At 41.9% G+C, this 22,652-nt stretch overlaps 1 protein-coding gene across 3 annotated transcripts in view; it reads left to right on the top strand.

Moving 5' to 3' along the window:
- The window catches only part of EIF4ENIF1 (eukaryotic translation initiation factor 4E nuclear import factor 1), a 71,518-nt gene that overhangs the window by 34,134 nt on the left and 14,732 nt on the right, over positions 1 to 22,652 (top strand). For all 3 annotated transcript variants that reach the window (XM_077461510.1, XM_077461508.1, XM_077461509.1), the window contains 8 exons: positions 3,064 to 3,296; positions 3,745 to 3,822; positions 4,037 to 4,213; positions 6,691 to 6,777; positions 10,288 to 10,424; positions 10,505 to 10,592; positions 14,580 to 14,706; positions 15,107 to 15,436. In XM_077461510.1, the coding sequence (XP_077317636.1) occupies positions 3,064 to 3,296; positions 3,745 to 3,822; positions 4,037 to 4,213; positions 6,691 to 6,777; positions 10,288 to 10,424; positions 10,505 to 10,592; positions 14,580 to 14,706; positions 15,107 to 15,436 (1,257 nt within the window). The remainder of the gene's footprint in view (positions 1 to 3,063; positions 3,297 to 3,744; positions 3,823 to 4,036; positions 4,214 to 6,690; positions 6,778 to 10,287; positions 10,425 to 10,504; positions 10,593 to 14,579; positions 14,707 to 15,106; positions 15,437 to 22,652) is intronic.

The following is a 22,652-nucleotide window of genomic DNA, read 5'->3' as shown; positions in this document are numbered from 1 at the left end:
GGTCCGTAGACTAAATGTCATGTGCTGCTCTTGACCGTACGGTCTCACTTAAGAGTTAATGCATAACCATCTGGCATTCTTCAACTGCAGAGTTTGGGTTCTGCACCTGGGTGCTCCTCATTTTCCTGCATTGCAGGCAATATCCATTTCTGGTTGGCCTTGTGCTTCTATGGTTTGTCAACCCTCCTTCGGTCCCCTGCCAGTGCTGCTGGCCCCTCACTCCTATCAAGTGCCCCAAGAGAAAAGCGGCTTGCAATGGGCAGCTAGCCTGCTTGGGATACCCAAGCCGATCTGTCCATTCACACAAAGCTGTGGTGCAGCTCAACCTCAACCCCTCATTGGTTCACTGGCTGTGATGAACAGGAGCCAATGACTCCCACTGCGGTCTCGGCCAATGAGGGAGAGTGCCAGAGCCTAGGCTCTTGTGCATATTGGATTGTAATGGAACTAAGGTAAGTAATGGGGGGGGAAGGGGGGGGGGGTGCTGCTGCTCAGGTTGTGGTGTGTTTGTGTGTTTTTTTGAAGGTAAACCATGAGCCTTTTTAGAACCACTTTAACACGATCTTGGTACCATGTTCATATGGATCAAGTTTGGGTTTCTTCTCAGACCCCAGAGATGCCTTCCAAGTGTTTAGGTGGGTATGCTTCTGTTCTTGTGACATACACCAGCCTGGGTTGCAATATACGCTCATCCCAGCCATGTGTTTTCTCTCCATGCACATGTTTGGCTTGCTGGTTTGCCGAAAGTTCCAGGTTATTGATGCATTGCTTCTAAGGCTCCTGACTGGGATATTTTATCCATAATTTTTGCCAATGATGCAAGCTGCTGAATGTGGTCTTGCATGTTGTCAAACTCTGGAGAGTCACTAAAGCTCAGTTAACCCCTGAGTTATTGCAATTCATGCTGGACACCTCAGTTTGCATCCATTGTGTGAGTACACCATAGGGGAAGATGCCCATTGGGCAATGGTGGGTTAAAATCCTGCTGGAGCGCATGGGACATAGTGGGGATTTCACTCTAGGCCCTGAGGAAACAAGCCCCCCCCCCCCCCCTTATTTATTTTTTTTTTTTTTATCGCTATCCGCATTTGTGGAATCTCTGGGTACGAACACCTCCCTAAAGGCTCTTCTGCCACCCTACCCCCTGATTATCTTCAGTTGATACAACCCATTTTACCAAATTAAAACGGATGCCTACTTAGCAGAGTGGCCACATGCTGGCTACTGTGGATTTGTTAGTTGAAGCAATGCATTCTAGTCTCTGTATAGAGCCAACTAGTAGGGGCCCATTCACACTTGCAGCCTTTACCTGTCCAGGATCAACCTGTAGTGGATCTTGTGATTTGCCCTACTCAGGGGCTTTTACCCCCCCCCCCACCCACCCAAATCTCACAATTTTGCTGTGTACCCTATGAAAGGAGGAGATGGGCTGTTTTCCCAGTGTGGGTGCAGCCAATCTGTTACTAATGATGGTATTCTGATCTTTTTTTAATTCTAGTAGATGGGGATCTGGGGAACAGTAGGCATATTATCCCATGGTCTAAAATTCTACTCCCTAAATATTTGTATAGAACACAAAAGTATTTACTCCTTGTGCTGGGCTTAAAGGATAACCTCAATTTATTTTTCAATAAAAATGCTGTGTGGGACACACTCGCACCACTGCATCAGTGAGCCAATGAGGGGGGGAGAAAGTGGGCCCTAGTCGGAGCTCCATGCCTGGCCACAAAGTTGCAGCCCAGGTGTCCCCATAGCAAGCTGCTTGCTGTGGGGGCCAGGGGCGCTGAAGAGGGACCCGAGAATAGGTTCCAGGCTAGCAAGTATAATGTGTTATTTTTTTTTTAAGCAAAAAAAAATTGCTTACTTTTAAAGGGGGTTAAAAACCTGTTTTTCACCTTAATGCATTAAGGTGAAACCTGTGATGCAGGAGCACCCCCTGGACCCAGGCTTTCCAGCGACTGGGACTAGCACACCAGCTGCTTTCTCTGGTCCTAATTGGATAGCTTGATAGCAGCACAGGCAATGGCTCCACGGGTGTCATTCAAATCCAATGATGCAGGAGACGGGGCCAAGTCTTGTCCGTCAAGGGACGCAGCAGCACATGGGAGCGTGTCCCGCTGAGTGGCACTCCAACGGGGCATGTGCGAAGAGCCAGGAGTGCTGCTGGGGGACCCCAGAAGAGGATCGGCCCACTCTGTGAGGAGGTAAGTGCTTTTTTTTTTTTTTTTTTTTTTTTTTTTAATTTCATTTTTAAAAGCGGTATTAAACCCAAAAGCAAAGTAATGTGTTAGTTTGTGATGTGTGTATACAAACTTATCAGATGCTGTAGTACATGCTATTTATGCTCAGTCGCCGAGATTCTTTTTCTGTTCTGCAAAAACCTGGTTGATCATGCTGCTCTCTCCACCTTCTGTCCATCTGTGATCCTCCTGATCACATTGTAGAGTCATACGTGTGGGTGTGTACAGTGATGAATGATAGCTCTCTCCTGCCCACTAAACTGTGTATAAATTTTGATAGGCTTTACCCCTCATTCTAAGGCAGGCTGGAGGGGTGTGAAACTGCCTGTGACTGGCAGAAATCTGCCCACGTTTCCACAAAATGGATTTGATTTCAAATCTCTGACCACTTAAAACAGTTTATTGATTTTAATCTGTATATCAAGGCTTTTTTTGTTGGTGCCACCGTCCACATGCATGCATACATACATGGTTTTATTTAAATCGTGTGTCTAGGATCACTTTAAGCAAACAATTTGGTTCATTACAAGTTTCTTGTACTCAATCTCAGACCTAGAGCAAACATGCAGTTTAGTGAAGCTGACTTTTCTTCTGCATACTTATTCTAGGTTAGTGATTTGAGTATTTTCAAGTGCGTTTTTTATAGGTATGACACGCATACAGAATTGGTCTTCTTGGAAAGAAAGGCCTATGTGGCACATTCTATATTTTCTTAATGAAGGCAGAGTTGGAATGCTTTTTGTGGTAGTAACTTGTAACATGAGCTGCACTAAATTCCTGGCTTATTTTTAATTTTTTTTTTTTTTTTTTTTTTTTTGTGTAGCACATTCAGGGGTGGCATTGTCAGTGGAACAGGTTGAAGCTGGACTTAAAGGTTTGAAAGTAGAGCAAGAGAACAAGATTGCAACTCCTTTTATGGCTGAACAGCTGGAGGAGGCATTGACTGCTATGACTGGCCCAAGAAAAATTCAGAAGGATGGTGATATGTCTGCTTTTAACAAACTTGTAAGCAGCATGAAGGCAAGTGGGACGCTGCCTTCCCAACCCAAAGTCAATGTAAGTATTTGATGTGCCCGCAGTGTTTCAGAAGGTGACTGCGCTCCAGATGTTGTAGGTGTTTGGGAAACATTTTGTCAGCTCCTTGTATGTGGCCTTAAAGGAAGGCACTACCTGCTTTCTTCTGTGCACCTGTTAGTGTTGACACACTATTGAGGTATTTCTTGGACGTAGCTTTAATGTTTCAATCTTGTACTTGACATTGTTGGGTCAGCTTGTTGTCTCTGGTGTTGCTAAGGAGGAGCGTTTGACATTGGTATGGCATTTATGCCTCTCCTACTAATGTGACATATCATGCCTGGTTTGAAAATTTCCCCCCCTTTTTATTTATGTACTGGTGTGTTCACTTGTTAAAGGGATGTCACTCCGGGTGCATTTGGTGGAGAGTTGGGCTTAAATTTTCAATATGTTTTTAATCTAGCGATTTTTAACTCCCTTGATTCTTTAGCGGACCCTAGATGGCCATTTGATGCCCTCCTCCAACAATGTTGCAGGTCAATCTCCTCTTCAGAGAAATATTCTTCAGGTATGGTGTTCAGGATACTTGTGTGGGGGGTGTCTTTTTTTTTTTTTTTTTTTTTTTTTTTTTTTTTTTTTTTGTAGCCTATACGATTTTAAATATGACCCAACCTGCTAGTCAGGTGTGTGTGGTTGTAAACCCCCCTTTATTTTTATTTTATCATAATTTTTTTTTTTTTTTTTTTTTTTATGGCTAACAATTTTTTTCTTGTTTTGGACAGGAGCTTCTTGGCCCTCCAATTCCTGATCCGTCCTCTAGTGTCCTCAACAATGTTATGGGGTCTCTGGATCCTACAGTGTCTATGCTACGGCAACGGACACCTTCTCCTCAGATGCCACAAGTGTTCCCCACACGTGCCTCCTCTGCAGACTACCTTAGAAATAGAGTAACTTCTCCACTAGGCAAGTATTTTGTGCGTTTTCCAAAGGTAGCCGCAACACTTCTTTTTTTTTTTTTTTTTTTCTCGAATTGCTTAGATGCTCACCCACAAATCCCCCATATAATCAAAACTGTTTTGGAGGTACGGCTAAGGCATGCCATACATGGGTCGCCTTTTTGAATAAATTTTCTTTAGCAAATTTTAACTTAGAAATTTTGTATGTATTTACACACTATTAGTGGGCTGCAGCAACAGCTGATTTTCACGCAGCAATCAAATTTGAGAAATCAGATACATTGGCAACTTTTTGAAAAACAAACTATTTTCTAATCAATGATGGGAGAATCGTGTGAGGAAAAGTGCAAGAAAAGAGTTCCCAGAAAGAAAAGTACCAGGCACGATTTCCTTTCTGTAGCAGCATGAGGGGAAATTGAAGGCTTGGTTGGCCGAATGACGAAATCAATGGTGGCACCATCGGATCACAAAAAGCACAAGTTTTCTGAAGAAAATACTTTCACAAGTCAACCATGTATGGCCAGCCTAAGTGTCTCTGAAACAGTTTTTTGTTTTTGCGTCGCCACAACAATGGAAGCACTTTTTGGAGTTTATGAATTAAGCAAGTTGTGGTTGTATTTCATATATAATGGAGCCAAAACTAGACTGAGTCTGGCAAGGTGGGATTCATGAATGAATGAATGAAATACTTATATAGCGCACAATGCGAACTGAATCGCCATCCTTTGTCCTGTTTCATTTTTAATGGTGAAGTAAGAGTCCCAAATTTTTAAAGTGGATGTAAACCCTTACATATACCCAGTGCAGTGAATGGCCTCAGATGAGAGAGAGAACGCATCTCCCTAAATAAGTTTTACATGTGTCTGTGCTGTCTTCTGCTTTTATATATTCTTTTAAAATTGCCTAACGTGTTCAATTTTTCTCTTCCTTTTCAATGCTGAAAGTGGCTTCTTGGCAAACAGCCAAGGCAGCTGATTGGAGGAAAGGTGTGTGTGTGTGTGTGTGTGTACACTCCTACTCCACATAGACAAAGTAAGGAATGTGCAGAGTTGTGCTGTGACAAGACCAGCTCTCTGCTAATTTATAGCGACCTCCCATGACACAATTTAAGGCTGGTTATATCTTGGTTATCATGCTGATAACAGAGCAATGAAACAGCAGACACGGGACTTGATGCTTTGGAGAGAGATAAGAAAACGACAGTGTGCATAGCGACACAGGTGTGAAGCACACTGCCATCACACTTCACCTGCGCCCTCCCTCCTATAGCAAATTGTACTGCCCAGGGCATCTGCCCTTTCCGCCCTGCCTTATACCGGCTTTGATTGTACCTTTATTAATGCTCAATGCATTAAAATGGGGGAGCTAGACTGGCATTTTAAAAAGAGCAAGGCATATCACTGAACGGGTTTAAATTATTTTTTTTTTTTAATTGTTCAAGTCTTAGCAATCTAGAAATGGTCATTTTGCTTTCTAGAATAAACATGGCAGTGTTCTTCACCTTTACTACTGAGAGCCGACTGCCTGGAATATATTAGTCTATTGTAGCTGCGTTTTTTGCAACATGTTTTCTGATGCATTTTGGGTTTTTTCATGCACATTGTTGATGCAGTTTTAAATGCATGTGCAAGTGTTGATGTTGCTAGGAGAAAGTGTCTGTTGTCATGCAGGAATATCCACAAAAAATGAATACACGTGTTTTTCATGCGTTATTGTTGTGATTTCATTAAAGTCTAAGGAGCCAAAAAAAAAAGACAGATATGTGATTAACTAAAATTACATTAAGCTTTGACTAAGCACGGTGTTCAGTGTGAAACATGTCAGCGGCTGTGCAGTTAGTCTGTTTACCAGCCTAGATGCTATGATTTTAATTACATTTTTCAAATAAAGTTGAATAATTCGGAGTGCAGCTATCCAGGTACATCTTTTCTTGTTTAGTTCTTGTTGCAAACAGACCCAGCACCCTCTGGGATTGTGGCGACAGCTGTTTTGGGAGAAGTCATTACCTTAGAGCGGTAATTCTTTGTGGCTAAAATTGCGTTAATCGGGTTTATATCCACTTTAAGTTGTCCCTAGAAAAGTAATGGAGGGGAAATCTTCTAATTTGGACACTAGTGCTGGTGACCTGGGGGAAACCTATGGGTTCCCTTAATTTTCAAGGCTTTCCTTTTTTACTTCCTGGGGTGTTTATCTTTTTTTCTATGGGGTAAGAAGTGAAGGTAAATCTCTCTAATGGGACACAGATGGCAAAAATATGACTAGTTAAAACCCTTCCTTTGGAAAGTTTCACCCGTAATTCAAAAATTTTTAATATGGACTTGTACATTTTGGTGGCTCCTGATTTGTTCAGGGAGCCAACAAAACCCAGCTATGGAGCTGGACCTAGTTTCAACTAGGTATGCAGAGTTTCCATTCAGGCTGCATAACGGTGCGTGAATTGGTAAATTCTTTTATTTTTTATTTTTTCCTTCCCTTTCCACGCAGGTTTTCCTTCTAGTTCACAACAGCTTCTAGGAGAACAGTTTTCCACTGGAATGCCTAAGGCTGACAGCCCAGTCATGGCACAGGTAATGACTTGAGTTCTCTAATCTATCACACATGCTTGACCTAGTGTTTTTCAGCTCTTCAACCTATACTAAACAAATGCATTGGCAGGGAAATCTATAAGGCCCCTTTCAAACAAGCGATTTTTCAGGTGGACTCGCTTGGATCCTCTATGGAGAGGCAGGTGTAAACAGATGTGCCCATTTTACACCTGCCCCACATCCAATGTGATCTGTTAAACAGACGGCTTGGATCCCCTCTCATCAATCGGATTTCTTATATTGTCAGTAACAAACTCTTCAGTGGTTGTAACTCTGCAAGAAAGGATTGGAGTTGGTATTCAACATTTTCATTTGGAAATCTTCAGCATCTTGAAATCTTCAGAATGCAAATCTGTATGATGCCTGTTGCAACAATCTCTTCCAATGCACACTCACTTGCAGTGATGTGTGCTAATTGCTCTCACCAGGAGACTATTTTTTACCACAAAGGCAATTGTTCAGCAGTACCCCATTACACTGGAGTTTCAGCAAAAATGTGACTCTTGCTGTTGACGCAGCTATTTCCTATTTAACCAGTTCCCGATCAGCCTATGGCAAGTATGCCAGCGGGAACCTCTAGTCGATTCAGGGGTGGACGTTTTGTGATGTTGCCCCGAATCGCGTGGTGTGATCTGTCACTGGCTACGTCCACCGGACACAGCCGATTACTGATCACTGTACCTGTCAGTAACGTGACCACTAACTAATTACAGCAGTTAACATGACAGCTGTAAACAATTGCTGGCTTCCTTTCAAGCCATCCATTGTATGAAATGGTGTTACTAGTGGTGATTGGTCAGTGTGATAACATGCTACAGGCTGGGTCAATCACAGCTTATCTGTACCATGTGATTTATATATAACTTTTTTTTTTTTTTGCTCTGGCCAATCAACAAAATATTTCATTCAGTGAAATGGTTGAAATTCATTGCTGTATGCAAACTGTGTAGTGTAAAAACACCAAATCAAAAAATCACTTCCCCAGAGTAGTACAATGATACTCTGTTAACCGTATACATAACAAAACAGTGTTGTGCTTCCTAAACTCCCAATAAATCCTTAAGGAATATGTGATTAACTTGCAATATAGCAGGATACTGGGTGCACAAACAAATATTCATGTTCCCTGACTGGGAATAGTGAAAAACATGAAATGTACGTGTTCTCTAAGAGGCAATAGTAAACAATAAAAATAAAGTCCACACACTCAAAAGAATGAATAAGTCTGAATGCACAAATATAAACCTCAGTCTTCTGCACAAACTCACAACACCACCAGTGCATAAACGTTGAAAATGCAAGTGCTCTGCTCACCTTGCGTTCTGATTCCCTGTTTCACCAGAAGGTCAGAAAAAGCAAGTTCCCTCTCTGGGATACAAACAGATCAGCTAGTGCTGCCTCCGGCTGATTGCATGGATGCCAGCCAGTACAAATGCCCTCAATGGGGTCCAGTGCACATGGGAATAAAGGCAAAATCAAGTGCTCTCTGTATATCAAAACATTTTTTTATTTCCTCATTAAAACGTTACTAAAAAACACCGCATGTAAGCAGTGCAGGCTAGAGTCTCCAGCCCTGGGGGTGGTTTCTTTTTTAGCACTGGTCCTCAAACTGTCAGTGTCCCAACTGTGTCCACAGCAATATCGCAGTCCTGCTATAAGTTGCTGATCAGCACCATTTACTAGTGAAAAGTTCCATAAAAATATCCAGTACTGTGTAGATGCTATAACACTTTTTTTTACTAGATGTCTGTAGCAGAATACATATTGGCCTAAACTGATAAAATTAGATTTTTGACTTAATATTTTACTTTCTGCTATAAAAAGTTGGTCTTTTTGTTAGCGCAAAAAATAACCTGCATAAGTGTACCACCAAAAAGGTGTGGCAGGGGCCCATAAAATGTATTTAGTTACCGCGTCGCACAAGTAACGCAGTGCCACATTAAAAAAAAAAAATGGCCTGGTCATGGAAGGGGGTATATCTTCCAGAGCGTGTTTTATTTTATTTATTTATTTTTTTTTTTGGCTGCCTTGTCTGTTTGCCTAACTGGTCAAAAAAAGAACGTTAACTTTTTGAGGACCTTGTCGCTGCAATTAATTCCATCAGCCTTATCCCGTCAGCCACAATAATGGGGTGCAGGATGGTATGGCAGTCTAATGTAATTTGAGCCAGTCTGAAATGGCAGCCTGGACCCAGGAAGTCCAGGCCATCTGGGATTTGTATTCTGATGAAAATCTGTTTCTTTCCAGAAAAGATGCTCTATTTAAGGACCCTCAGATTCAAAAGGCTCCCCATTGTTTCTGCTGGGCCTAATGCTAGCTTTTTTTTTTTTTTTTTTTTTTTTTTTTTTTCCCTCACTTCTCCCATTCACCCCTTTGTCACTAAGTCCTTCCTTTTTCATGCCCTGGAAGGTGGTGACCATGGATCACAGCTTTTACTGATTGGCACAGTTTACAGCTTCCTAACTGTCCAAGGAAACTGGTCCTCTGCCCATCAACATTTTGGAATGGAGAGTCATTGTATCATAGCAACTCTGGACCCCCTTCTACAAGGTCGCCCAGTCAGGATGTACTCAGACAATACTGGGGGAACCAGAAGTCAAGCTGCCATAACATTTAGCTGGGTTGAATGACACATAGGAGCTCTAAATACAAGAATTGGTGCCTGTATGCAGTACCAGCACACACAATATATATAACAAAACATGTAAAATGAAAGTGGCTTCGGGTCATGTCTTCCACCTGTGGGAGAATGCGTTTTGACCTATATGGGGCTTAATTGTAGACGTCTCTATGATACGCCCCATATAGGACAAAGCCACTTTCCTTTATGATCATATGAGATTCAGTGTACAGGACAGTGGACGAGCGCCATTTTTTTTCCTTCAAGTGGAGCCTATTACGCTGGTTTTTTTTTGTTTTTTGTTTTTTGTTTTTTGTTTTTTTTTTTCCCTTGCCCAGCAGCTCTAGTTTCAGTTGTAATTCAAAACAAAGGCAGTCAGCACTCGACCCACAGTTTCATGGGGTGGGTTTTTTTTTTCTTTTTTGAGTTTTTCATAAAACAAGCTGAGACAGTGCTTTTTTGGCTTCTGTTTTACAATTAAGATATCCAGCTTAAATTGTATATTGGTACAAGGCTTCACACGTCTTTGCACATGTTGCACTGGTGACGGTCAGCAGAGCAGTCTGCATTACAATGCAGATTATAATGGCTAGCTGAAATCTGCAATAGGCTCACAAGACACTATATTTTGGCTGTGGGTAGACTAATAGTAAAGTAGGAACTGTTCAAAATCAGGTGACCTTTTGAAATCTAGTTATCTAGAGTTAAATAAATAGAAATGACTTTGAATACATTGCATAACTTGGGCTGCCAATATATTTGAAATATTGAACTCTGAAATCCACATGTTCAAAATGCATACATATTTTAGATTATATTACTACTGTATAGTCTAAAATTTTTAACCTAGGTTTGACTGGTTTTCTTAACAGATTAGTTCACTGGAAATGCAACAAGCTATAATGGATGGTTTATTGCCACCTGAACTAGCTTTCCAAGCTGCTAACTACTTTCACCCAGTCTATGGCAAAATGCAAATGGACAAAAACAGGGATGGTTTTCGTAACAGGTTGGTGTAATTTGTTTAATTATCACTAATGGGTATGCTAAATCTTGTCCTGATCAATGGTGGCTTTTTTTGTTTTGCAGACCGCAGCAAAGGTTAAATAAATCTCCAGTAGGCAATCTCCGAGGGTCATCTGTGTCTCCAGGACCTAGTGCACCTGTTACCAGTATGGTAAGAACTGGGCAATGGGTGAATAGTCTAGTCTAAGCATGCAAGTAATGCAAAAATATATAAAAATGCTGTCCCACCAAACTGATGGTGGGTTTTTTGTTTTGTTTGTTTGTGGTGACATCTGGGCCCAATAACTTGCGGGCTTTTTTTTTTTTTTTTTTTTTTTTTTTTTTTAATACATCAATTGGATCTTTCTCAGCCAGGTCTTTGTGTAAGGGAGGTGAGCGGGGTCAAGCTGGAGTGAATGTGTTCGAAGATGGCACATGTGGTGTGCAACGTGGCAATGCTATAGCAGAAGGTGAGGGAGGACTGAGTGGCAGGGGATCAGCAAAGCTGTGGGACTAAAGCAGGAGAATCTAGCACATGTCACGGTGAGCAGCATGGGAACAATATAGGAGGCAATTGGAAGAGGAGAGGATCAGTGGGGGGGGGGGGTGTACTAAGCGGGTATCTGCTGAACAAGGGTACTGGTAGGCTGGGGGTAATGCTGAGCTAGGGTTCTACTCAGCCCTTTTAAAACAAATAGAACATCCACACAAACTGGTTATTTGCCAAGCATCAAGAAAAGCGATTGACATTGGTTCAGTTAACTCGTGTCTTTCTGACACCCAGAGCAGATAACTAGTTCAGACCTCTGAGTAACCACAAGGCCAGCTTTCATGTTGAAAAATGGCAAGGTCTGCATTAAGCTGCCAATCCATGCCCTGGGTCGGGGTCCTAACTGTGATGGCATGTGTCGTAAAATGGTAGTTGTAGATCAGAGGCTAAGATGGCAGCTTTCTTGGCTGATATGGTAAGGATTTTGTTCCTTTAAAGTGGCTGTAACCCTTTCAATATAATTTTCAATAGGGAAATGTTGCCCTGAGTAGTGTGTGTGTGTTTTTTTTTTTTTTTTTTTTGTTCTCTTCCCTTTTTGTTGCCTTCTCTGGGTTCATTAGTACAGGTCACAGGATTGCTGTAGCTTCTACAGTGATGCCTGCACCTGCTGGTGGGCATGTACAGGTGTTAAGTCATTGCATCATTTACAGGAAGTGATGTTTAGCATGTGTTTCCATAGCATTGAAACGCCATTCGCACAGGATTAATCGGGTAAAACAGCCTGTCGGGCTTCTCCCTTGCCTATAGGATCAGGAAGGTGGACAACCTGGTGATCTTATCACACTGAATTGACCCAGGAGTAAGTGGTACTTGGCAGTACTTAAGCTCCTAGTAGATGCTTGTGATTGGCCTCTGCGCCCCTGGTTGCAGACACTCCCTGGCAACTACCGTTTAAGAGAGGACCTTCTGTGTCATGGTCTGATTCTCCATCCTGCTTTACCATTGCTGGTTTTAACGGCGAGAGCCAGGTGCTAAGGAACCGGGGCCTGTCTGACTCTGTGAATTCAACTATGTTGAGGGCACAAATCTTCTCAGACGATATACCATATGGGATCTGAACCTGGTGCTATCGGCACTTCAGAAACCAATTTGTAAACATCAGGGAAATTCCCCTGTTGACTTTCTCAGAAAGTGGACTTCCTAGTGGCCATTACATCGGTCAGGAGGGTTTCAGAACTGGTGGCCTTGTCTTGCAAGTTGTCCTATCTGGTTATTTGTCAGGATAAAGCGGTGCTGCCTCCTCAACCTTTTCTGCCGAAGGTGGTTTCGGTGTTTCAAATCAAGATATTGTTACCATCTCTGTCCTAAATGGACACCTCCTAAGGAGATGACCCTTCATTCCCTGGACTTAGTCCAGGCTCGAAGGGTGTATTTGTCTGCCACAGCTCCCTTTCGGAAGATATGGCCGTCTTGTCAGCCACCATTTCTAGGTGGATCAGATGTATTGTTGTACAGGCCTTGAAGGGGCAGGTGCCCCCCCTTTCCTGTCATGGCCCATTCCACTAGGGCAATTGTAACCTCTTGGGCTGTCTGACATCGAGTCAGTGGCTCAAGTGTGTAAGGCGGCGACTTGGTCGTCTGTTCACACTTTTACCAAATTCTACAAATTGGATGTAAGCACATTGTCTGCCTGCTTTGGCCGCAGTGTTTTGCAGACGACCATGTAATGTTGCAATTCTGCACTCTACTGTTTTAAAAATAGTTGCTTTTGAGTATAATGCACTGTGCATTGTTCAAGTTCTGATGCGGCTAGATAAGGTGGTGACGCCCCGGTTAGGGAGCACTTCTGGTTGTGGGTTAAGGTTTTTATGCTGTTCCCACCCCTCGTTATAACACTGCTTGGGGATGTCCCTATGGTCAAGATTAATGGAGCTGTGTCTGTCAGTGAAAAAAATAGGATTTTTGTACTCGCCGTAAAATCCTTTTCTCTGAAGTTCCCTGACACAGCACCCTCCCTCCTATTGGGTTTGTTATGCTTGTTCACGTACTGAGCTGCAGGAAGCAGGCTGAGGGGTTATTACTGGAGCGACCACCCCCTGGGCGGAACTGTAAAGTTCTATTTTTTTTTATTTTTTTTCACATGTATAACATGTTCTGCCTAGTCCTCTCCTGAAGGTGGCATAATAACCCTATGGTCAAGATTAATGGAGCCATGTCAGTCAGTGAACTTCAGAGAAGGATTTTACGGTGAGTACAAAAATCCTATTTTTAATAGCGTGGAACTCTGCTTTAAGTTTGCTCTCCTGCAAGGTGGGTGTGTGTGGGGTGTTTTTTTTTTTTTTTTTTTTTTCCCCCCCCCCCCCTCTCCCCATGAAGGGTGTTCATTCGTACAACCTGAAACGGTACATTCTTAATCCTAAGAATTATCGGATGGTGCTTCACTCTTTGGATGTTAGGCTGTCTAATCTGAGGTCTACAGTATTTAGTTTTTACAAAAGATTTATTGAAGGTTTAGTCCATTTGGTAACTTTTGGGGGAAGCAGATGACTGGTATCCTGTCCCCACTTCTGGGAGCCGTGGCCATTGATGCCACTGCTAGGTTCCCTCCTTCCAGGCCAGTAGGAGATGAGTGGAGCCTCGTGCATGCACAGTAGGGTTCCTGGCATTAAGCAGTAAGGCTACGCTGCGGGTTCACTTACCCGCAATGGCAGCGACAGCTGGTAGAAACATTGGCTGTGGTGTTGACATCGCTGGACTCAGGACAGGTAAGTGTCCTATTAAAAGCCAGAAGCTGCAGTATGTGTAGCTGCTGGCTTTTCATTTTTGCAGCAGTGGGCGGACCTCCGCTTCAAAAAATACTTAAGATAAATTTGTACATCTCAGTCCCTCTTCTACCTGATGGCTTTGGCAAGGGTCGGGCTGCTTTCTGATCCTATTTCTAGGTGGATTCATGAGTTTATTTTTCAGGCTTGTGACATCAAGGGCAACATTCATCCCTTCCCAGTCGAAGCCCATGCCACCAGGAGTGTCTGTACTTTCTGGATGATTCAGCATCAGACTTCTGTTTGTAAGGCTGTTGCCTGGTTGTCTGTTTACAAATTTCTACGAAGTAGATGTTCATGGGTTTTGAGCAAAAGGTCTTGCAGGTGGCTTTGTAGTAGGGTTTTTGGGCTTGTTGCTGTTGCCCACACCTCATGTTGGTGCCTTGTGATATCCCACGTAGTCATGAATATGAAGTTCTGTGATATAGATAAAATCATAATCTTTCCTGTCATACATCACCAAACACTATTGCTTCCTACAAAACTATGGCTTTAACGCAGTTAGGACGGTTTTATGATCTGGGTGGGAAATTCCTGGCCATTATCAATCCACTCAAAGGTGATGGTATACTTCTGAATAGTCATGAATATCAAGTACTTTTCCTTGAAACATCACAAAATATAACACCTCCACTGACCTAGGGAGAGGTGTGGTGTTTTTATTTTTTTTTATTTTTTTTATTTGGCTAGGAACAATGACTAAACTGTCCTGAAGCCGAGATTCTAAATGGTTTTTATGTACACTTCTTTATTTTTTTTATTTGAAATTTTTTTTTTTTTTTTTTTTTTTTTTCAGTTTTTGGCCCTGCACTAGCATAGCTTCTAAATTTTGCATTTCTTTTTATAGTTGTCTCCATCCTTTACACCTACCTCAGTGATCCGCAAAATGTACGAAAGCAAAGAGAAGAGTAAAGATGACCCTTTGGTAAAACAGAATGTCCAGGGGAAGGAAGAGGGGCGAAGAGGACAAGAAGGTAATTGAAGAAATCTCGGCCACAAAGGATATAAATCTACTTTGCGAAAGTCACTTAGAAGTTGCCTTGTAGCAGTGCACTGACATTATTGCTATACTGCATTATTGCTATACATAAAGCATAATTGTTGGAAAGACCCAGTTGGTTCACCCACTACAGGCTGCCTGGTGAAAACTGTAGGGTGGTGTACGCAGCAGCAGTAACCTGTCTTGGAGGCAAAGTGCAGGAGCTGTTTTATGCTCAATTACTGCACTGATCTGGAAGAAATGCACAAGGATGCAGAGATTCCAGTAAAAATTATATAGGCCTCTTGTAATTGGATCATTTTGTTTAGCCCTAATTTTTATCGTTAAGTATTTTCTGTGGGGTTTTTTATTAAAAATTTTTTTTTATTTTACAGATGGAGAACTAAGTAGTCCTGTATCTGACCATGTCCGAGGCACGTCTTCTTCTCCAGTGCTGGGACAAAGATTTCCAACATCTCAACGTTCTGGATGCACCCCACCATTACCCCACCAGAATCGCTACACCAAAGACCAGGACTATCGACCCAAATCCACAGGGAGGCAGACTCCTACTTTGGCATCGCCAGTGCCTGGAGCTTCCTTCCTGCGACCTCTCCAAGTACCTGTTGTGCCAGTTCGACCGTCCCATCAGTTGCATCCAGGGTTGGTGCAAAAAATGCTGGCACAGGGAGTTCCACCGCAACAGCTTTCCCTCTTACAGGCAGGTTCGTTGTGTGTGTGTGTGTGTGGCTTTTTTTTTTTTCTCTCCTCTTGAGGCCACCTCTTGCTGCGGTTTTCCTTCCTCTCCCCCCCCCCCCATTTGCTTTGCCACCATGATGGAGAATTGTATAAACATGGGCAAAGGGAAGCCAAACTCTTATCAGTGCTGCCAAAGTACAAAAAAAATGGTTAAATCGATTTAAGGAGACTAAACCTACCAAAAAAAAACCTGGCCACACCACTTGCGTTGAGGGAGACCTGGATGTAGCAAACGTACTAAACCATTACTTCTGTTCAGTATTGTCAAATTGTATGAATGTTTGAGAATCATTGGTTCTAGTAATGACAGTTCATTTAAATATTTCTAGACATGGGGACAGAACAATGGGATGAATATTGAAGGCTCATTGTTTTTTTTTTTTTTTTGCAGGATATACAAAAAGTAAATGACCATATCAACCAACTTCTCCTCTAACTGGCGAAGCTCCTCGTGAATGGCAGACTGCTAATATTTATGGGTATGAATGTAGCACTTGCCAATCGCTAATCTTACAATACATATAAATAGAACTATACAAATGGTCCTCTGAAGGTACTAATGAGAAAAGTGGCTCCACAGGAATAAAAAAAAAGCATCTCGTAGATAATGGAGACAGCCTCCTCTAATCAATGAACAATACTCCTCTTCCCCTTCAATCAGACAGTTGTGAGGAAGCAAAGAGAAAACCGACAATATACACTCTTACAGACCTCAAACTCACTGTCAGACTCTCTAAATGGCTAAATTGACTCAATAATCAATAGAACCTCGGTGATCAGTATAGACTTGTAATAAAGGAAGTGTTCTCAAATATATTTAATCCTCAAAAGTAATCGTGCAACAGAAAAAATTAATAAAAATAAAATTACAAAAAACCCTCATTAATTAAAAGTATGTATGTAATTTCTCTCTCAATCATCCAATATAAATGTGCAAAGAAACAAAATGCACAATTGGCAAATGGCTGACTAAATGATAACTATCTTAAATGTAAACAAATATGAATTAGTGCAAATAAGCAAAAAGATGTGTAATTATGCAGAAAAACCAATAAATATGAATATCAATCATTCCATCCAGTTAAAACAAAAGTTTGTGCAAAAAAGGTCCCATACACAGTGCAATTTCAATTGTGATATTTTACAATGTTTGGAATTCCACAAATGGCTTCCGTGCTCTTGTGTGAACCTATGTGTGGAATTCCAAATAACATTGGAAAATATCACAATTGAAATTGCAGGATTAGAATTGCACTGTGTATGGGACTTTTTTGCACAAACTTTTGTTTTAGCTGTTTGCACGATGGAATGACTTGTATTTTTTTTTTCTGCATAATTGCACTTTATGCATTCGCATTATTCAATTGTCATTTGCACTAATTCATATTTGTTTACATTTTAATTTAAGAACTTTATTTAGTCAGCTATTTGCCGATTTGTGTGTATTGTCGGTTTTCTCCTTGCTTCCTCACAACTGTTTGATTTGAAGGGGAAGAAGAGTATTGTTCATTGATTAGTGGAGGCTGTTAGTATTTGTCTCCATTTATCTGAGATATCAAGTCCCAGACTTTTTTTTTTTGTTTTTTATCCCTGTGGAGTTACTTTTTTCAGAGGACCATTTGTATAGTTCTATTGATGGGTATTGTCGGATTAGAGATGGGTAAGCGCCACATTCCTACCCAAAAATAGTAGCTTGTTTTGGTGTGGGAACACCCCGCTGTTGGCGGCTGCCTGGGTTTTTTTTTTTTTTTTTTTCTTCTATTGGTTTGCATGTTTTATCTCCCCTTATTTACATGAACTGCTAATATTGTACCTATCCACAACAAGGTTGGCAAGGTAGAGGCTGCCAGTAAGTTTAACATCTGTAGAGTCAAATTTAATGGAATCGCTCCTAAAAAGGATAATTGCTTACTGGACAGAAATCAGCAGGGCTTTACTGTCCGACTAATGAGAGAGAGATAGATAGATAGATAGATAGATAGATAGATAGATAGATAGATAGATATAGATATAGATATAGATATAGATATAGATATAGATATAGATATATATAGATATAGATATATAGATATAGATATATAGATATAGATATATAGATATAGATATATAGATATAGATATAGATATATAGATATAGATATATAGATATAGATATAGATATATAGATATAGATATATAGATATAGATATATAGATATAGATATATAGATATAAAAAAAATTTTTTTTTTTGTCTATCTTCAGCAAAGAATTTGGATTGTGGAACTATATCAAAGTTGTATAAGCTAGGACTTGGCCCTTTTGGTGGTTCAGTAGATATGCAGTTGGCTAAAGGGTTGATGCCAGGGTGGTTGTAAAGGAGCCAACAGTGTGGTCATGCAGTGGAATAAGCAAATGGAATTCTAGGATGCAATACAAGAGTGATTAGCAGCAGGAGGAAGGAAGTTTTGATTCCTCCATCGGGGCTAGGCAGCCTTAGAGGGGAAATCTCCTGTGTTCAGGGAGAAGTCCAAAGGTCAACAGGCAGTGTCGGCTCCTCACACCTGATTTAAGCCTCTAATGGTGGCACTACTGTGTCGCAAATGTGTGCACTGCAAATCATGGGTCTAAATCGTGTGGCAAGAAGGCTACATATAGCCTCCTCAACACCCACTCAGGTTGCGTGTTTTTTTTTTTTTTTTTTTTTTTTTTTTTTTTTTTTGGAGCAGCAATTGTGAATGAGACCTTGGTTGCCTTCAGCAGCGGCACCCTTAGGGCTCATTCACACTTGGCTTAGATTTATATTATAGCCTGCTGTTTAACCAACCCAAATCCAAGTGCAGCAAACCTGCAGGAAAGTTGCAGTTGTGCTGCACCCACAGTGTCGGTAAACTACAGCACATCAGTATGAAAGCAGCCCTATACTATTTTGTCTGGTGTATTGCTTCAAACTGACCTGAAGATCTCCTTTTTCCTGCTGCTGGCACCACTCTGGAGACTACTAGCCAGGATAAGAGGTGGAGTACAGTTGGTATCCTGCATGGGACAGGAGTCAGCACTACAGAGAAGGCATCGGCTTATGTGGCTCTTGCTCCCTTCTACAGCTTTAACTTTACAAGTAGTCCCTCTGCATTACACTCTGGCTGATGCTCTGGCATGGTGGGTCAGCAAGCCCAGACCGCGATCTACCACTCACCGGTCTTCAGTCTACAGGTTGCTGACCCCTGCTCCGATATAGATCTATAGATTTAGAATCGTGTGCAAATCTGGAGTCCTCGCTTGCAAAGATTGACAAGATAGACTGGGTCCAGAGACCGGCAACAAAATTGGTTAAAGGTCTGAAGGTTAAAAACTAACAAATCTTACACTTCAAGAAATATCTGTTTCTGCTTTTGGGGATCATGCTTGTAACTACAAGTCCAATGAAGAATTGCAAGGCTGGCAGTTTTGTAACAGCTGGAGGGCTGCCAGTTTGACAGTGTTCTAAAGGAAGGGAAAGGAGACCTTAAACTTTAAATGCAGCAAGGAGGTAAAGGTTAAAGGGGTTGTAAACCCTTGTTTTTTTTTTTTTCACCTTAATGCATCCTATGCATTAAAGTGAAAAAACTGTTTAAAGCGCTTCTAGGGGGTTATCTTATGTGGGGAGGAGCCGCCAGGGGACCCCAGAAGACAAGGTTTAGGACCACTGTGCAGAACAAGCTGCAGTGTTGGTAAGTGTGGGGTGTTTGGTATTTTGGGGCTTTTTGTAGCCTTTACAATCGCATTAAGAAAGGGGCAGTATTTTTAATATAAAGCCAAGATTAAGAACATGGGGACATGACTTCAAACTAGCAGGAGGAAAGGTTTGAAAAGAGTAGTTGATACTTCAAAGAAAAGGATTTTACAGGCAAGCAGTTTTAAAAATCCTATTTTTAAGTACATCACAGGACACAGAGCCATAGTAGGTACTATGTGGGTAATAGGCCACCTTCAGGTGATGGACACTGGCACGCCCTAAGATAAAGCACTTCCTTTATAACCCCTTCCACTACCAGGAGTACCTCAGTTTTGTAGCAAAGCAATACACGAGTATGCCAAAGAAGGGAGGGACCTCTGTCCCGTGATGCACTTTAAAGAAAAGTATTTTACAGGTAAGCGGTTTTAAAAATCCTGTGTTCTTATCGTACATCACAGCACACAGCCATAGTAGTTAGTTATTATGTGGATTATAGGCCACCTTCAGGTGATAAACACTGGCACGCCTGAAGACAAAAAGGTGCACTCCCTATATAACCCCTCCCACTACCGGGAATACCTACGTAGTTTTTTTTTTTTGTTTTTCTCCTGTGTTTACGGTGTTGGCCATGAGCAAAGATGTGCTGTGCTGAGCTCCACTGGTTCAATCCTTGCTGGGGCTAGCCATGCAGCCGTATCCATTCAAAGTGTCTTTTAGGCTGAATCAAATGGTACCCGGGCCTAGTGTCAGAGACTAGGCTTCTTTTAGAGAGCTGGACCCTGGGATCCAGTACTTATTGATAGTAAGGCCATAAAGTTTTACATGGTGGTCCTGGTTGGGATGTGGCATGTCCTATAGCAATGTCAACTGAAGGGAGATGCAACAAAAGTAGGGCACCAAGAGACTGGAGGACTTATACTGCAGTACACTGTGCCCATAGGCGATATCCTCATGACCTTTTACATCTACTTGATAGAATCTGGTAAATGCATGGACTTAAGACCAAGTTTCGGCTTTGAAGATCTGCGCCATGGAGGCTTGGTGATGCACTGCCCAAGAAGCACTAACAGCCCTGGTGGAGTGTGCTTTTAATATGAAAAGGTGGAATTTTCCTTTTTTGAACAGTCTATTGACGAATCCTTTTAGAAATGGTAGATTTCTACACTGCCTGTCCTTTTTAGGACCCTCTGGCAACACAAACCATCTGTTTTACGAATCTGAGCGGTCATCTTCAAATGACCTTGACTGCTCTCTCCACATCAAGAGAATGTAGTGGCCTTTCTTCGACAGAACGAGATTCTGAGAAAGAAGGCAGAACACTATCCTGGTTTAAATGAGAACCTGACACTACCTTCGGTAGGAAATTGGGATTAGGCCGCAATACAACCTTATCCTTATGAGTAATCAAATGTAGCTCTTCACAAAGGGCCAACACTGATACTCTTCTTGCAGAAGACATGGCAACCAAGAATTCTTTTCCTCAAGAGGACCAAGTGAATATCTCATATTGGCTCAAAAGGTCTTTTCTGTAATGTTGACAGGACTAAATTTAAGTCCCAAGGGTTCAGGGGTGACCTAACTAGAGGATTAATCCATTACCCCCCGGAATAAAGTTATGAACCAAAGCATTAAGCAAGTGCTTGTTGAAAAAACACTGCTAAGGCTTACACCTGGCCTTTGATGGTACTCAAGGCCAGCTTAATTTCCAATCCCATCTGCAGAAATTAAAGTATCCTACCTATGACATTTCCTGGGGTGCCAACCCCTGGATTGACACCAGGAGACTTATGCCTTCCAGACTCTATAGTATGACTCTGGAGGCTAGCATTAACCAAAGTAGAAACTGAAGCTGCCAGTGCATGGTCTTTCAGAATGTGGGTCTCAATAGCCAGACCCTTTAAATTTGGCGTTTTTGTAAGGTAGGATGGAGTACCAGACCTTTCGAGAGACGGTCTGGCCATAGTGGGATGGGTCCCCTACCACCATCTTTACAATCTCTGCAAACCAAGATCTCCTGGGCCACAAGAATCGCCTCCTTTCCTTCCTGTTTGATCCTGGAAAGAAGGCGCAGAAGCAGCAGAACAGGAGGCAACGCATAAATCAGTGAAAACTGGTCCCACAGAAAAACCAAAGCATCTGTTCTGCATGCCAGCGGATCCCTTGTCCTCAAAGTTTTGATCTTGTTAAACTTGGACGCAAACAGATCCATGCCTGGCGTTCCCCCCATCTTTGACATATTGTCAGATGTCGGGGTGAAGAGACCATTCTCCCAGGACCAACTGTTGGCACATAAAGTAGTTCACATGCCAAGTCTCTATCCCTGGACTGAAGATTGCTGATTAACAAGGAATGTTGTCTTCTGCCCAAGATAGGATGTGATTCACCTCTTTGGGCTGCAGACTTCTTTTGCCCTCTTGGTGATATAGGCCACTGCTGTGGCATTCCCGGATTGGGTTCAAGACAATTACGTAGTCTGAGTGTCCAGGCATACTGCCCGAATCTCTAGAATATTGATGGGCAAGGTTATGTCTGATTTGTCCCATTTCCCTGGGACAGATGCTTCCAGGACTGCTCCCTAGCCCAGAAGGCTGGCATCTGTTACCACCTTCCAGGTAACTGGTAGAAAGGATTTTCATTTTGACGATTCTTGGATATCAACCACAAAGTGAGGCTCTAATGCACTTTGGGGATAAACTCATAGGGAAGTCCAGAGCTTGGTCCTTGTTCCAAGTTTACAGGATACTGTTTTGCAGCAGTCTTGAATGAAACTGTGCATAAGGAACGGCCTCACAAGAAGCCACCATCTTTCCCAACAATTTCATGCACAGTTGAGTAGAAGGATTCTTTGTTTTGACCAACTGAAACAGTTCCCATATGGAACTGATCTTTTTCCTGGGGCAAAAACACCCTCTTCTGAACTGTATTTATGATCAGCCCCAAGTACTGCAATCTTAATGGTTTTAAGAACCCAACCTAGGTATTCAAGGTGGCTGACTGCAGTGACTAAACTTTGGTTTAAGCTGGCTATCGAGATTAGATCGTCCAAGTAGGCTAGTATCATTATACCTTGAGCCCTTAATCTGGCTAGAGGAGGAGCCAGGACCTTTGTACACACTGAAAATTTAAGATTTTCTACCTCCTACGCGTAGATATTTCTGGTGAGCGGGGAAAATCAGCACATGGAGATAAGCATTCTTGATGTCGCTTGATGCCAGAAGTTCTCTACCTTTTTGTAGAATGGAGACTGATTGGATTGAATCCTTACGAAAAGAGTGGATAGTCAAAAAAACTTTCGATTTTGAGATTTAAAATGGGTCTTAAATCCCCAGTTTTGGTACTGTGAAAAAGTTTGCATAAAACCCTAATCCTTACTCTTCCAAGGGGACTACCGATATCACTGAGACAAGAGATGCTCCAAAGCACAACCTCTACTACTTGATCAGGCATAACCTCTACTAAGTCTATAAATTGGTCCCTTAACCACTTCCCAT

This window comes from Lithobates pipiens, unplaced genomic scaffold, assembly GCF_037356315.1.
Source record: "Lithobates pipiens isolate NorthernLeopardFrog02 unplaced genomic scaffold, aLitPip1_a1.2 Scaffold_3, whole genome shotgun sequence".
NCBI classification, from domain to species: Eukaryota; Metazoa; Chordata; class Amphibia; order Anura; family Ranidae; genus Lithobates; species Lithobates pipiens.
The sequence above is the reverse complement of the archived record's forward strand: the minus strand, read 5'-3'. Positions and strand labels throughout refer to the sequence as shown.